Below are 18,198 nucleotides of genomic sequence, written 5' to 3'. Positions count from 1 at the left end.
TATTAAATAAAAAATAAATGACTAATTTTATTTTTGTTAATATTATTTATCAAATCATTGTTCATATATCTTACTTTCACTTTTTTAATGCAATATTTTTTACACCTTGACATTCCATCTACTGGTGAAATTAACTTTTTTATTAAATAAATATTTCAAGTAGATATAACTTTATTTTAAAGAAAAATACTAATAACTGTCTTTGAAGTATTTATTAAATATTTAAAAAATAAAATAAAATTTTAGGATTTGTGTATTCAATATCTTAAAAAAATTTAAAGTAATATTTTTAACAAATGTATTTGAGATATTTGTTAATATGTCATATTTATAAAAGAAAAAAAAAACTTTGAGATCACCTAAAAGAAGGTGTACAGATTCACCAATGAGTATTATGCAGTGTAAAGCCACTGTGTCCTTTCCCCACAAAATTGAAGGATAAACAATATGAAAAGACCAAAGTAGATGAGTTTGAGGTTTGAAGGAATTGAAAGTAGCCACACCAAAGTGCTAACTTTACACCACATTTCTAATATGCAATGATGGTTTGCTACTTTACACTAAATTATTTGTGGGCTATATATGCCTTTAAACAATTTTGTATAATAATGAGTTAGCAATTATAAGGTTATAGTAGCTAGTGGCCATGGCATCCTGTAAAGGTGATTGATTACAACACATTTGAGTTTGACTTATCTTGTGGATTGGTTGAATGGCAGATGATTGAACCTTGAGAGAAGCTCATGGTTCTTGTGCTGATTCTGATTTTAGATGATCCAAACGCATATATGCGTTTTTTTTATTTAAAACTAATTAAATATCTAAATTAATTATTAATAGATTCGACACGACACAATTTAATCCACAACAAAATATAATAAACAAATACAATATTTTTGTAACGAAATATAATATACAAATTAGTCCATGACAATTAGATGTGAGAGACACATTAATATTTTTCCATCCAACTTATTGTATACGAGTGTGTCAATGTAATCAGTGCTATCGGGTGAATTCATTAACTTGCTTGTCTGAATTTTCTTGTACTCTCTACCTATGTCTATTCCGCCATTACTTCATCTCACTATACAAACTTCACCAACAAAATTAAACCACTCACATTCTCTTAGCTTGTAATATTAATTACCGGAGTTTCTTTTTGTATAGTATGAAAATGAATATTAAATTTTGAACATAGTTTATTGCTAAAAACTTTTCTTTTAGATTGTGTGTCGTCACGGTTATGTTATTGCGGTTTTGCTAAGGAGAATGGAGTTACATGATAAACAAATAAATCAGAATGATGTGGTGAGTTGTTGATTTGAAAATGTGACTATCCATTGATAATAATTGATAAAAATTAAGCTAAGTATCGTACTGCCACTCTGTATAAGCATTTATTGAAGCTGACTTGATCTTTTCATTCTACTTTTTATTACCAAAAATTTCATTCTAATGTAAAAGTTGGTTTACTTTGTTAAAATAATTCAAGTTTTTATTTTATAATATCTGTGTTTGATTTTATTTTTATTATTGAAAAACTAAGAGATTTTTAAAGTGAATAATTTTTATATTCCTTAAAATAATAAAAATATTACAAAACTTATTTTTATTATTTAAAAAAATATATTTTTATTGATTAATATTTCATCTTATTTCTATAATGATAGTTATCTTTAAGAGCATGTCATCAAGATATAATTAAATACAAATTTTAAAAAATAAAAATTTTAAAAAATAAAAATATGAAATATTTTACAAAATAAAAGACTCATTTTTTTCAAATAAAATATTCATACGCATACATATAAAATACATATACATTTAGGTTCAATATAACAATTTTTATCATATTTATCTAGAAGATACTTAAAGTTAATTTATTTAAATATCATTTTATTTAGTCACCAAAATACTCTATATTTTCAAAAATATATATTGTCTTACTTTTTTTTTCTTCTCAGGAGATCACACCTAAAGCGAAAAAAAAATTGATGCAGTAAACCATGTACAAAGATTCAAATATTTTATTTTAATAATTGAATAATTTTTAAGTTAGTAAATTAAAAATAATAAAAATATTTTTAAAAAACAAAATTCTATTAATAAAATCAAATAAAATATATTGAATTGTAGAGAAAAAAATACGGTTGACTAAATGTGACAAAATAAATAACATGTTATATTATTTTAGCAATTCTCTCTTATTTTATAGATACATTTATATCATTTTAATAACTTTTTTATATAGATAAATTAGTAATTTAATTTTAATTTGTTAACAGTTTTCTCATATTTTTTATTCGAATTTAATAAATAAAAATTAATAATAATAATAATAAGAATAATAAAAATAATTCTAATTAAAAAATAGTAAATTATATTAATAACATAAAAAAAATTATTAAATTAAAGAGAAAAATTAATATGATTGAATAGATTTGTCAAAATATATAACTTTTATAATAATTCAAATCCCTTGATATGATTTACTGATAATAGTGGTAACAATATCTATTATTAGAAATAGCAACAGTATAATGTTTAGAAATACTTTCACCTTCTTTATCATGAAATTTGTGTTTATTAAGTTTAAATACGTTGTTTTGCTTTTTTGTTTAGGTCTATTTTGTTATCTTGTGTAATTGTTGATAATCCAAGATATTTTGTTTATTATTATTACTTTTTTTTTACTAGATAAGGATAATTGTATCTTTAATTTTCGGTTGTTTTAACAGTGTTTTGTGATTAAATAAATGAAAGTATTGTATATTATTTCATAAATGTGATGATATCCGTGTTACTTATTATTGTCGTGTTTATGTTATATAGCGTCACAATAAAGTTGTTGATGTTGTGTTTCTCTGTCACATATACACAACTGATTAATAAAAACTGGTGATTGATATAACAGGTAAAATTGAGTTTAGATTATATATCAAAAGGCAACTAAAATTGATTTTAGATTATATCTCAAACACTGACACAAAGACAAATCTAATATTCAATTAAACTAATTATTTTGTTGAGTTTTATAAATAATTTATAGATTTAATATCACTTATTTTTTTTTTAAAATACACGAAATACTGTATATATTTATAGATATTTATTTTTTTATTTGGAAAAAAACAACTAATGAAATATTTGTGAAAATTTATGTTGAACATGTACCAGAACTACAACTCAAAAAATGTAACACTTAACTGTTTAAAATTTTATGGTATGAAGGATAATAAATATTTCATGTATATGAGATAAACCTATCCTATATAACTTAGTTTCTACAATGATTTAATTTTTTTAAATTGAATATTATAGAATATTATTATAAAAAAATATTTTAATAAAAAATAATTATTTTTAATAAAATTTATAAAATATACAAATCTATTTCACATTACTTAAATAATTAAAATTAATAATATAATTTAAAATTATATCACGAGTTCTTTATTAAAGTATAAAGTTTTTTAAATTCAATTTAGTTAACGTATCTTTTTTTATTTTTTTTATTATATCATTAAAGATACGGACTTAAACTAAAATTTGTATGTTATGTAAAATATTAAATTGCATTTATATAGATATATAAGAACATATATTTTTAATTTTTTTAAACTAGTAAGTTGTTTTTCTTTTATATAAAATAATAAATTGTTACTATACTAACAAAAAAATTATCTCAAACACATATTTTTTTAAATATGTTTGTATTTATAAACAACGTATACCCGCTTCAATCCATAATACATCTTTGTTATGAACCAAATTGTGAAATTTTATTTAAATTATTATTAAATTACATGCATAATATTATAGAATATTAAAATAAAATTATATATTTTGCGTGGGTTTTAATCTAATTTACTCTTAATTTTTAATTTTTACTTTTTTAAAAAATGTTTTGGGCTTCCGATAGAAGCCGAGCCGATGATGAGCGAGCCACATACACTGGGGGTTCCCCCAACATCACGCGCCCCTTCCCGGCGACCGTACCGTATTATCCCATTCTTTCGCCTTTGTTCATTCAACCCTAATTTCCCTCTTTTCTCCGATGCCGGACTTTCACGATTCACTCACACCGCCGTCACGCCCTGTCCCCGTTCGCGAGGATTGCTGGTCTGAAGAAGCCTCATCTACTCTTGTAGATGCATGGGGTCGCCGTTACCTCGAACTTAACCGTGGTAACCTCCGTCAGAAAGATTGGCAAGATGTCGCCGACGCCGTTAACGCTCTTCACGGTCACACTAAGAAGACTCATCGTACCGATGTTCAGTGTAAGAATCGAATCGATACAATAAAAAAGAAGTATAAGATCGAGAAAGCTAGGGTTTCGTCTTCCAACGGTGTCGTTTCTTCCTCTTGGCCTTTCTTCGAACGATTAGATGCTTTGATCGGACCTAATTTCAGTGCGAAAAAATCTTCCTCTTCGCCATCGCCGTCGCCGCCGGTTGCTCTCCCTTTGTTACCTCATCGTAAATTCCATCCTTCCTTACCTGCGATTTCCGTGCCGCCGACCGCCGTGGCGCTTCCGCAGAAGCGATCTATTGCAGCGGCGATGGATAATGGTTACTTTCGGAGGAATTATTCTGCGGTAGCGGCTGCTGCTGCTGCTGCAGAGGCCGATGAGGAAGAGGAAGAAGAAGAAGAGGAGGAAGTAGAAGAGGAAGAGGAAGTGGAAGTGGAAGTGGAAGAACATGAACACGAAGAAGAAGGGAGGGGAAGTGAAGTGGAGGAAGGAGATAAGGAGAGGGAAGGAATGAAGAGGTTGGCGAAGGCGATAGAAAAATTCGGTGAAATGTATGAGAGAGTGGAGGGACAGAAACTGAGGCAGATGGTGGATTTGGAGAAACAAAGGATGCAGTTTGCTAAAGATCTTGAAGTTCAGAGGATGAAGATGTTTATGGATACACAAGTTCAGCTGGAGAGAATTAAGCGTGGAAAACGATCTGGGTCTAATGGTGAGATATAAAATTAATTTCAGTTTTTTAATTGCTTTTCCCTTTTTGGCTTGATTTGATAACATACTGTACTATTTAGTCTTTTGTTTTTCAATGAATGAATGATGTTATGCATGATAGGGCTTTTGGATCCAAGGGTCGCAAGGGGATGCTTTGATCAGTTGTTATTTTGGGATTTAGGGGAATGAAAACTGTTTTTCTGTGTTGTTTGTGAATTATAGGTGTGCAATGAATTGGTTGTTTCTTGTGGTTATGCAATTAAATATACTAGCATGTGGTGCACCAGTACTATGTTTTGAAGAGTTCTTCATAGTTTATGATGAAACAATACTCTATGAACTTTTTTGTATGCATAAAGTCTTGCTAGTCTAAGTCTTCAAACTTTAAAACTTCAAGGGTGTCTTTTTGATGCATAATCTGAAAGAGTATAAGCTGATATGCAAGGGTGTGTTTCATGTTTGTGTAGTTGGCCATTGGCACACATAACAGTAGCAATTTTGGCAGTAAACCCAGGGGTTTGCTAGATGCTATCCTGCTCGGTTGTTCTCATATTTTATCGAGTAACAAATATTCAGACTTTTGTGCTTTAATTTTGTGTCCTGTACCTATATTGCAATAAGCCAAATGCTAACTAATGTCTAAAGGACACTGATTAAGGAATAAAAAGTTGAAGGTTTATAATGGAAAGTGCAGCTTTTGAAATTAATAATGCATTAATTCCCGTGATTCACAATATTTTCCTTTTTATATTTTGTTTCTTTAACCAGTATTTTTAGCTAGACCTTTAATTTTATTTGACATTTATTAACTATGATGTTCACAATTGACTGATTATTTCATAATCTGTTTTTTGCTACCACAAATTGTTTCTGAGACACCACTTCTGTATTTGTTGTGTTGAATGCTATTATTTTTATGCCTGCGAGATTGACTCAATTTTGAATAAGCTATTGCACATAGTAAGTTTAATATATTATGAAATCAAGGCTGAATTGGTGTATGGTTGTCTAAATTGGTGTTTCAAATTATAGATTTATGTATTTCACAGTAACTTTTGCATACAAATGAGTCATAGGTCTGGCCAAATTTTATTTATCAGTTCATAAGTGTGTTAGAAGTTCCTCACTTCCAGAGCTGTGTCTTTTAGCTGTGCATTAAGTGGTTGTTGTTATATTTCAGTTTTTTTTTTTCACCTTATTGAAATAGATCTATACTTATTAAATTGTCGCTACATTTCTGCTTTTTCTAAATGAGAGCAGAAGCATGTGTGGTCTTTGCAGCACCGACACTTCTGATTGAATGCGTGTCTAGTGTCTGACACGTGTTGGTGTCGGACACCGATACATGTGATTACATTCAATTTATTCATTTTTTCAAATTATTATCAATGTCTACATATCTGTGTTAGTAGTTTGTCTGATGTTCATGTCTGTGTCAGTGCTTTATAGTGTGTGGTACATGTATGCTGTGTTTTGGCTTTCATAAATGAAGTGCAGTTTTAAGCAGTTATTGTAGGGTGCTACTGTAATTACAAGAGATAAACAATCTGATGAATAAACTCTTTGGAAGTTTTGGAACATCAATATTCAAGGCAGTCTAAATTGAGATTTGACTTAAGACAGTCTTGATTGTACATTGCAGAGTCGTACTATAGACTATAGGGTCTTCCTAAAAATATGAAAACATATTCTAATATAAAAATATGAAAAGATAAAATTTTCCCAAGGATGAGATTGCAGGGATTATTTGGAGCCCGGAACAAAATCTGCTGAGCAAATGATGCCCAAACAAGTAGAGAAACCACCGGCAAACAGGTAAGAAGTAGAAGCCCGAAGCTTGTAGTTGTGGGGGAGGTACGAGCAAGCTGCCATGCCGGAGGAACTGACAGAGAGAAACATGCTGGAGAAACTAAACTATTGCCTAGCTCTGACTAACTAACAGCAGTTAGTTATATGACTAAGCTTAATAACTTTGAGTATTTATGTGCACAATGAGTTTGGGAGAGAGCCTTGGTCATGTTATCAACACATTACTGACAGTGTGGCATATGAATAACCCAGTTATTTTTTAAGGACCTTCTCACGGAAAAGAAGATGTCAAGTTCCATGTTTTGGTGCAAGCATCGAGGACAGGGTTATGAGTTAATGCAATGGTAACAAAAAACTATAAGAGCATTGAACAACCAATTCTACAAGGAGGGAATTTATCCACAGTTTCTAAGAAACATCAAGTGCCAAGCTTCTATATTCTGCTTTATTGATTGATGTAGGCTGTTTCTTTGCCCACCAAGATATTGAATTATCTCCAATGAAAACAAAGGCACCAGAGGTAGAGTGACTTTCGTCAAGGTATGAACCCCAAGCAACATCACAATATGCATTAAGGGACACTGGCATGAAGGTAGTGGCTTTAGATGTAGGCCCCACAACCTTTTAGATGCCTTAATGGCTGAACAAGCCAATGAGCTACAAGGTTTTGGGACATGAACTAATGGACCTTGTGAACTTGGAAGGAGACGTCAGTTCTTGTTATTGTGAACTTCGAGGGAGATGTCGGTTCTTGGTACTGTTGCATATTGAAACTTGCAAGGCAATAGCCACTGATATATACACGATGGGGATCTGAAAATGCCTCTGGGCCTTTTTTAGAAAGCTTGCAGCTAGCTGCCATAGTCCATATGATTTATACTCTAACAGCGCACCTGTTGGAGTTTCTGCCGTGTGACTATAGGTCACAGGTTCAAGCTGTGAAATCAACATCTGGCAAGTTGAAGGCAGGGACACGGTTGCTACAATAGAAGCTTTACAACACCATGTTGCCTTTCTTGAACTCTTTGTATAGAAGCATCTGTAAGTAGGATTGATTAGAAGGAAGATAGTCTAGTAGTGAGAAAGAGGCCAAGGAAAAATATATGCCTGATTACAAAAAGAGATTTGGAGACAAGTTTATCTCTAACTTTAGTACATGGCACGGTATTGTGGCGTTGATTGATCCATGTATTTATTTGATCTCACCTAGCAAAACAGGCCTGGTTGCTGGTTGTTCTCTCTTCGCGTGTGGGTAAATCAAGTTCAGTCCAGTTTCACTCTAACTCTCTAGTTATTAGTTAATTTTGCACGAGCTCCCCACATGGCCAAAGTTTGGCAGAGAAAGTGGCAAGTCTAAAATCTGGTACAGTCTATGATCTGCACGGGGCAAGTAAAGGTGCCTCACACCACCGTAAGCATTGTCATGATACCTCAGACTTTCAGCATAGAGGAACTGGGATTTGCAACGAGTTGATCCTTGATACTTGGATATCCAATAAATTTTTTGGTTGAGTTACTATCTTTTAATTATAACTTACCCTATATACATCTAGTTCAATAAACATAATCATAATTTAGTGGTATGGTTTGGATTAACGTATCCAACTGCCACCTAGCCAGATGTAATTGGCATGGAGGTGCAATGCAAAGGTAGGACTAGGAGTGAGGTAAAACAGTATAGTTAGTTAGGTCATTTTATTTCTTGTTGCTGCTTGGTGAAATTCTCTTCTTTTTCCTCTTGATTATGGATAAGTAGTCAGAGGACTGGAAAAGTTAGGAAACTGTATCGAGAAGATATGAACCAATTTAAAATCCGAGAGATGAGGTTTCCTTATTCTTAAATAGTGATGACCTGGGTCCTTTGGGGATGGTTCTATGTGGAAAAGATGAAGTGTTTGGATGGAAAGTTGATGGTAGCTATGGTTATTGGTGACTTTCGCTCCTTTTAGTTGAATTGGCTTCATGTCACTTGTCTTGATTAATATGTTTGATCCTCTTGACTATTGCAGTTTCCTTATATAATTTAATATAATTATAGTACATTTATAGTTAGGAGCAAAATTTCTGAACAGTTGCTTTAGTCTACTCATCAATCCAAGTCTGTTGTATTGGTCATGACTTGCTAGTCCAGTATCACAAAGGAGAAGTTTCATTTTGTAAAATGGTAAACATGGAGGTAACTCCCCAATTGGAATAGAATTCCAAGTTTCCAACCATTCAGGGTTAGCATTTAGAAATATCTTTTCTATAGTCTGTATTGATTTTTCTTATTGCTGTGCGCTTGAATGCTTAATACAATAGCTCTGGAGATATATTCTTGCTCAAAGCATTTATGCATTTCGGATGCAAATGATTGCATGTAAAGATATACCCATCTGCTCAAAATGAGTGTTTCTTCCTTTTAGAAAAAGATGTGGTTTTTAACTTTTAACAACTATGTAGTTGCTTGAATGCAGTTATGTTTGCTCTCCTCAGACCTGAAGATTCATGACCAACTATTGAAGTAGTGAAACATAGCTGTTATGATTTATTTTTTTCAATATTGGAAAGGATTTAATTTGGTTGATGATATAACCTCACTCAACTTACATGTCTCCTGTTTATGCGGAACTATTTTGACAAACTTGTTATTTGCTGCAGACATGTATAGCTAGCCAAGTGGGCGATGGTTCGATGATGCTGCTGCTCGGAATGCCATCTTGCTTTGGTTATAGTCAGGGGAAAGTAAATATCTCAGCTGATACTGTCATGAGGGAATCTCTAAATAGAAATTTGTGGAAGAGTAATTTTGGATTCTTTTAGCTAGCTTTTAATTTTGTTATTAGCCCTTATAAATTAATTCAGCAACTGTACTAAAGCCTAATTCGGGCCCCCACTTAGAATTTGCTCCAATGTATAACTCTTCTATATGTCTTGTCTCCTTCTCTGTTCTCCCATTTTTATCCCCTCGCTTTGTTTGTTCCTATCAATCTCCGATAAGCTATTGTTATAGATCACTGTTAATTCAGCGTATTTTAATATTATGATATATATTAACCAGTTAATTTAAATTACATTTGCAAAACGAAGATTAGTTTTAAAAAAGTTAATAGAAAATAAACAAATTATGTTCGTATTGATTTTCATTGTCGATTATTTGCCCAGTCCACATAAGAGTTTGTTTTGTTATGCAAATATATATAATAATTATTTGAGGGACAGTTTTTTCACTACACTAATACTATGTTGCAGTAGTTTACCTTTCAAACGACAAAATGGATACGAGAAAATCGATCCGACTTCGTTAAAGCAACTAATATCAACAAACAATGATATATATATATATTATGCACTGTCAATTTAAATTATTGACTTAAATAAAATTTTGATCTTTTATTTTTATTTTTGTATTAATTTTTGTCATTTATTTTTTGTAAGTAATGTATTTTAGTCATTGATATAATTACAATAAAAGGTATATTGAATTTTTTCTAACAAATGCTAATATCTTATCACTATAATATTCTTTTAAAAAAGCATCTATTTCATCCCAATAATAAGCTTGTATTTAAAGAAAAAAAATTGCATTCTTTGAAACATTTGTAAATTCTTTGAAATGAATTATATTTATTAGAGGATATTTTTTTATCTCGTCTTTGTTAAACTTGAACACTTAACTTTATAAATGGTTAAAAATTAGATCTCAACATTTCATGAGAATACCCTTGTTTAAAAATGTTATGATGAAAATGACTGAAATTTATCATTTATAAAAAATAAAAGACAAATATAAACTATAAAAATAAAGAACCAAAATAAATATCTAGTAAGAGATAGATAATCAAAATTATAATTAAGGAAATCAATTTTGAACAAATTTTTTTATGAAATAAATTTTAACAACTCTTATCATCTCAATTTTATTATTCCCAGTACTCATTTATATGAGAATATATAAATAGATCCCACTTCTTTAAAGCAAGTAATACATAACAACTCAATTTACTATAGAGAAATCAAAATTCAAAAAATACACCTTTTAAAATAAACTTCGAGATGATTAAGGTATTGTGAAAACATCGGGTAAAGCCCTTTCATCTGAAAAAGTCCTTGTCATTTTCTTTTTGCGTATATTTAAAAAACACCAAAATGGATTAAAAATCACATTAAATTAATAGTTATTCATCTAAACCTCTTAAACGAAAAATGTTGGGACCATACACATTGTTAGAATTAGAATGACACTGAATGGTCTTAAAGACAACTCTTTCAAAACAACATGCCTTAAGCAGCAACATATTACATATTTTAAGATCTCAAAGAAGATAATATGACTTGTAAAGCTAGCAGCATTCTTAATTATCGTTTGTACTTTGAAGATGAGGTTTAATATGTGATAAACTTACAAGATTATTGTACATATATTTAATTAAGACTTACTCTGAACAAACTTGCTACAAAAAGATTATTGTGATGTTCTGTTTTACAAATTGGGATCCATCAATATTTTCCTGTGATGAATTTTCAGTCCATGAAGTGCAGATGATACTTCTTGTTCTAGCAGTCGTAAAGTTTCCAATCCAAGATCCAAGTAAGTCAATCTTGTGTCCTGAATGCAAACAATATCAAACAGATAGTGAGAAGTTATAGTGCGTGTAAAATGTGCTAATTGGAGGTTCCATGTTGCAATCAAACTTTCATCCCATATTAATGTAGGGGTTAGTAATAACTACTACATTAAATTGAAAATAGATAAATAATAAGAGAATGAATATTAAGTAATTAACAAATCAAACTATTCTTTTTAGCATTTAATTTATATACAATATCAATGTAAATAATTTTTACACTGTCAATTAAAACAATTAGATCATTAGAAATATTTGACTTTTACCAAAACTACTTATAAAATCATACCAATGAATGACTATGATTTTCTATGTAAAACTTTAGTGCATATCAATTAAACTCTTCTTTTTTATCCTATAAAATATTGAACTTTTCTACTTATTATTTTTTATTTCTTCAATGTAAGTACTCATGAAAAGATTTTGGATCTTTTGTTGGGAGTATACTGCAAATCTTAAATAAGAAGAAGATGAAATTGATGATAATGAAGGTTGCACAAATAAATTACAAAGTTTGTGTATCACATTAAACATTAGCTTCGATTTGGATGCAAATAGGTAACCAGCAAATGCATATATTCACATTAAGCATATCGATCAATGATAGTTTACATAATAAAGTTCTTTGATTTAATCTCGTGCACTAGAGAAAAGAAGAAATAATTCAGAAATATTTTTGACAGAAGCTTAACTTATGTAATATGAAATTTGTCGTTCTTTATGCCTTTAAAGTATCTATATTTATAGAGAAACTCATCCAATTGGTGAATTAAAATAACTCTTAAAAAAGATTGTAAATTTTGATAACTCAAGAGATGCATTAGTTCTATTATTTAATTTTGCTATATTAATATAATTATTAGATATTTTTGAATATATTTTAAAAATTTATCTCACAAAGACAAATATGATATGTTTAATGAATTGATCACATATAAGTTTGGACAAAAACGTTTTCAAAAACATATGACATTAATCCTTATAAACAAACATTACTAATTTATTTCTCACAAGTAGTTTGATGGGAAAACAAACATAACAACTAATTTCATAACATCTACTTATAAGAAAACACTACTAATTAACTACTAAGACTTCGGATTTTATTGCTGCATGGTGTTGTTTTGATTTACTCTATTTACAAACGTATGACATTAACTCATGATATATTCCTTCTGTGTTTTTGTTCTTGGGATTTGCATTTTGAAGAGACTTAAATAAAAAAAATTATTTTAAAAGGATTAAAATCAAATTAATAGCATATTTAAACCTTGTTTGTATAACAGGACTTGTGCTTAAGCTTATGGCTTTCATTCTCTTTTGTTTCATATATTTATTAATAAAAAGTACTTGAATGCTCTATTAAAAATGCAAGGATACTATATATTTTGGTATTCCATATATAGATGGCATCATGCCACAGGTCTTTTTTTAATAGAGGTTTGATACTGATTTGGGATTCAGGGATAATTTGACATAAAAATCGTGTATATATAGTAACAAATTTAAAAACTCTTACTACCATACAATAACTATTTTTTTTTCTCTTCCATAACATACAACAAATAATTTTGTATTGTGTTGGAATATTACCTATAGAACTGCTTTGCACCGATAATCCATTCAAGATTATAGCATTTCATCTGAAAAGGGTCCTGACTTATCTAAATTGATATCAAAGGAAGGTGATTGTAAATTGTGATAATTATTGTATTTTGTATTTAGAGATCCAATAGAATCTGATATTGTGCACATGTTTGTTAGATAGTCAATTTTCCTTTGTTAGACAAGGTGTGTGGGTTTCTAGGGACTTTGATCCATCATTGTAGTCTAGTGTAGCAGTTGTGACCGATTAAATTTATTTGTCTATCTCTAACGACTTCGATTAATTTTTGATTTATTGAAAAATAAGGAACACTTTTCTCATACCTACTTTAAGTAATTTAATTTATATCTTAAAAATGGCTTTTAGCAATGAGGAATAATATGTATTATATTCATTATGAGTGATATTGGGTAAAATAGATTTTTAGTCTATAAAACTTAATTGAAAATTCTGTTTTTAATTTCTATAAATTTTTTTTCCTTTTAGTCTCCACTATATTTTCTGTCAATTTTAGTCCTGGTAAAAATCAAAATAAATTGAGGTTTTATTAGAACAAGTCAAACCTTGCAAATGCACTTAATATGTTATGATATAAGTCTTTGAAAAAACGAAATCAAAATTAAATTTATTGGTTCAGATTTCAGATTTCCGTTATTTTATGTTATTTTTTATTTATTGATTTTTTGATACTTAAAAATTCATAATCAATTTATATCTTGTTAAAAAATCTAAATTTTTGTGAAGAGATATGTTTATATTATTCTAAAACATGGATATAAAAAATTATTGAAAATTTCAAAAAAATGCACATAATTTGACTTTCAAAAACACTCAAAGTGCCGATGTTAAATTACATTTGCGATCCCTTAACTTAATTTCAGTTAACGTTTTAGTCATTTATCTTTTTTTTTTTCGAGTTGGTACTTTATTTTAATTTTAAGTGACAATTTGATATTTTATGTTTTAAAATGTCAACAATGTTGTCCTTTTTTTAACAAAAATTTTAAAAAAATCATCAAAATTTTCGAACAAAACACATAAAATTCAATATCATCTTCAATAAAATACAAATTTAATCAAATTCATATTTTCATTCTTTATTTGATGTTGTTGGAGATGAAAATATGAGTTTATTTGAATATTTGAATTATAGATTTGATGAAATTTACATTATATTGAAGATGATTATTAATTTTATACGTTTTGTTTGAAAAATTTAATGATTTTTTTGAATTTTTGTAAAAAAAAGAATAATATTGTTGACATTTTAAAATATAAAATTATCATTTAAAATTAAAATAAATGATAAAATCGAGAAAAAAAATAAAAGACTAAAAATATTAACTAAAATTAAGTTAAAGGACATAATTTAATTTAAAAAATATTTTGTCTAAAACTTACAGAGCCAGGAGAAGAGAGACCGCATATTTGAATAATGATAAAATAAATTAAACACATGAATAAATTAGAACTAGTGAGAGAAAATCAATTCACTCTAAATTTAATAAGGGATCCATTCATGTGAGTTTTAGCATTGAACTAAACGTGAAACACACACACACACACACATATATATATATATATATATATATATATATATATATATATATACACACACAATAACAATTAGGTAAGTTGAGATGTTCAATGCTATTTGTGTATGTTTCCCTTCTTTTGCCTAGAAGACAAATGCCGTATAACTTTGTTTGTTCTCCCTTTCTTCTTTTAGATTATATTTGTGCTTATATACTTTTTCTTTTATTTGGATAACATTTTCTAAGAGACAACTTTGACTATCTAATGATCAATATATATTAAAAAAGGAAAACTCCAAGGTTACTTTTCCTAATAATTAATTTCTCTGCGCACACACACACACACAAATGGTTAGCATTCTAAAAATATGTACTACTACTACTAGTATACAATCATTCTAAAAATATGGAAACATGGTGGAACACCTATAAACCAAACGTTTGTGCTGATAGTATAGGGACAAACCAGCTAACTTTTCCACCTTGTCTCTAATGTGGCCCAATTATTTATGGATCGCATTAATGTCTAAGCACATATGGTCTTAAAAGAAGCACTCATTTATTAAATAAAACATGTATTTGGTGGTTTAAAAATACAAAATACGTTTTTAGGTTCTACGTAAATTTGTATGTAATAACATGCAACGTATATGGCATACTAGTATAATGGGAGCAAAAGAAATCTCACACAATCAGAAATAGGCCCAAAATTGGCATAAAGTATTAGGCACCTTGAGAAGTATTTAATTAGGAAACTATAATAGTGTCTTGAATGATAGGAGAGAGAAAGATTACACATAGAGAGAAGGTATCCTTAATTCTTGTATGTTTCAACCAGTTAATCATTCTTTACAACAACAATTTATGAATTGGAGTTTAGGGTTTGTATTCTGCTGCCTAGGGTTTTGTATAACTATCTCTATCTATATGTTTAACTTTTTTACCCACTCTCATGTAAAAAACTGGCTTCAGAATTTTCGATTATCAGTATATAATTAGGAATTTAATTAATTTATATATACGATTAACAAAGAAACAACCATGAAATCATTAAAAACGTTTTATGCCAATTGATCTTATATAACTAGTTGCATTTTTTTGGTAACTTGGTGCTAGTTAGTTGCATTTAAATGATCAATTAAGCTTTATTTTATTTGAAATGAAGGTTAAATTAAGGCATAGAAATATTTATGAATTTGATATGAAAAAAATTACCATGAAGCTCAAGAAGCTAATTGGTTGAAGGACTTAGAAGTAGCATGAGTGCCCTTAATTTGAGTGATCCTTTTCTTCTTTTTCTTTGTGTAAGGAATCCCTCTTGCCTTTGACTGACACTCCTTAACCTCACGAAGGTAAACACGAATAGCTCCGCTCCCAAACGGATTATTCTCCGGCGATCCACCGTGTTCTTCGTAAGCTGCTCTAAGCCGTCCGATGAGTGCATCGAGACTTCCCCAAGCTTGTCTCAAAGGACACGTGCACGGTGCTGGTGGATCGGGTTGTCCAAAAAAGATGCAACCGTGTAAATGAACCTTAGTTTTTCCAAATTGGTCGAGGTAACGAAGGAATTCAAGTACGTGGTTGAAGTTGCACTGAGACAATGAAACTGCTGGTGTTTGGTTTCTTAAGTATTGTCCAAACGTGTTCCAGTCACGTTTTTTTTGTGACTCGTAACGGCTCAAAGGAGCCGTTGCGGTTGGTTGTTGATCCGCGCCGTTGGGTCGTGACGTCGACGATGAGGCTTGAACGGCGTCGTTTTGCATTGTGGTGGACATGGTAAGTAATTTTTAATTTAATTACTAATTGTGTGAGATATATATGAGGGTGAGAAGGAATTAATACAAGTTGTGGGAAAGAGGTAATGGAAGTGGTGGTGAAAGAATTTGTGAATGTAGTGGAGAAAGAGATGAAAATCATATCTTGTGGTCTTTTGAGAGGACATGTTATGGGCCCTATGTGATGCTGCTTTTGTTCCCCCTTTTCCTCTTCTTTCTTCTTCTTCTCTCTTATATTTCTTTTTCCACTTTTTTTTTTTTTATCTATTATTACAATTACAATCATTTGTGGATACCATATATATTTTGTTGATATAAGTAATAATTTTGTGTGTCGCATCATTGGTCATCATTTTTATAAAAAAATACACTTATAGATGTAGATACTTTGAGAAAGAATAAAAGAAATATAGTAATGTAATTAATATGAAGATATATATAAATAAAATAGAGTATTGAATGGTGTATACAAATTTAAAATCTACATATATATTATCATTATTGTTTATTATTCTCACATTGGACATTATAAGACTTGGTGACGCTAGAAATAAGATCCTAGTATTTTCTTATTTTGTCTAATTCAAGGAAGCCAATTAGAATTGGTTTACCAAGGAGTTGGTGCGTATAGTCCAAGTCATACTTGATTTAGAATTATATTGATGTATAAGCACAATTTTTGTCCACTATAATCGACTTGGTTGTGTCCATAGTGATCAATTAATGCTTTGTGAGTAATAAATATCTTTTTTCTAGATAAATAATTAAACAGCTTATTGATTGACTGGATGGAGTACAACTGAGCAAAGGAGAATTGCTAGATTTTTTTGCAAGTGCTTCATATTTGGACTCTTCTATCCTTTCTTTTAAATTTTCCAATTAACCAAATATATCATATTTACTTATTCGTGTATTTCATGTATTATAAATAAATTGCAGACAATACTCCCATTATGCATAGTGAACCTTATTTCTTGCTATTTTTAACTTTGCACTTCCTTGCATACTTTTTGCTAATTTTCAACTCTGTATTTTATTTTATTTTTGACAGAATTTTTAACTCTATATTTGTCATGTTTGAGGGTACAATAATGTCTATGCATGAAAGGACAAAACGTATTCCAAATATTATCCAAGTAGCCTTTTGATACAAAAGTGATATCTAACTATCTATTACTATTCCTTGCCGCTGAAGTTGTATCTGCGCTGAAAAGCATTCAAAAGTGAAGATCATTCAACACTTTAATTGTGTCAAGATTAACATTTAACAGGATTATACATGTTTTCTTTGTTTTCCTTTCTCTGTTTCATTGTATGTACGAAATTGTTACAACTTCAACATAGATATATTTAGAGTAGTAAAAATAACCTTTATTTAATGTGCAGCTACCTTAATGTTTAAGGAAAAACAGAGAACCTTGAGATTCAATGAGATTTTGAATATAGTAATTAATTTTATCACAGAAAGAAAATCTTACTACATGTATATTTGGTGAATGTTTGGTTTTGCAATATGATCGAAAAATTTACATTGAACTATTTTGATTTTGTAAAAACTTCAATCCGTAGTTTTTGTAAAATCAGGATAGTTTTGTCATGATTATATTTATCTCGTCCTAAAATCAAACATAATGATATGTATGTGAAAGAATAAAATGGTTGAGAGAGTGAAAAGAAAGAGTGATATTGTGAAACAAGATATCTTTGCATGGTCCATTTCTTAATGATATGTCCCTTTGTCATTATGTTATATTGAAGTTTTGACACTGCCTTTTAGGTTCTTTTACATGGTTTCTGATTTTGGCCTTTTCTATGACGAGCCTATTCATATCCTATGAAATAATAAAAGTTCTTTGCACTAAGGAAAGGAAACCAAAAATGGAGAAAAAAAAAATTATGT

At 29.6% G+C, this 18,198-nt stretch overlaps 2 protein-coding genes across 2 annotated transcripts; one reads left to right on the top strand and one right to left on the bottom strand.

Annotated features, from left to right (window-relative positions):
* The first annotated feature begins 3,947 nt into the window (after positions 1-3,947).
* Positions 3,948-9,684, top strand: LOC101503102 (uncharacterized). The gene is made up of 2 exons (XM_004485838.4): positions 3,948-4,967; positions 9,416-9,684. Exons 1-2 carry the CDS (start codon positions 4,061-4,063, stop codon positions 9,427-9,429), a joined length of 921 nt encoding a protein of 306 aa, XP_004485895.1. The 5' UTR covers positions 3,948-4,060; the 3' UTR covers positions 9,430-9,684.
* A 1,319-nt stretch (positions 9,685-11,003) lies between these two features.
* LOC101502781 (protein LIGHT-DEPENDENT SHORT HYPOCOTYLS 10-like) lies at positions 11,004-16,430 on the bottom strand. Its single transcript, XM_004485837.4, has 2 exons — positions 15,739-16,430; positions 11,004-11,363 (listed from the first exon to the last, which is right to left on the bottom strand). The coding sequence occupies exon 1, from the start codon at positions 16,296-16,298 to the stop codon at positions 15,747-15,749; it is 552 nt and encodes a 183-aa protein (XP_004485894.1). The 5' UTR covers positions 16,299-16,430; the 3' UTR covers positions 11,004-11,363; positions 15,739-15,746.
* Between the last annotated feature and the right edge of the window lie 1,768 nt (positions 16,431-18,198).

This window comes from Cicer arietinum, chromosome 1 (assembly GCF_000331145.2).
Source record: "Cicer arietinum cultivar CDC Frontier isolate Library 1 chromosome 1, Cicar.CDCFrontier_v2.0, whole genome shotgun sequence".
In the NCBI taxonomy this organism is placed as follows: domain Eukaryota; kingdom Viridiplantae; phylum Streptophyta; class Magnoliopsida; order Fabales; family Fabaceae; genus Cicer; species Cicer arietinum.
Note: the sequence above shows the minus strand (reverse complement) of the source record. Positions and strands in the feature narration are given on the sequence as shown.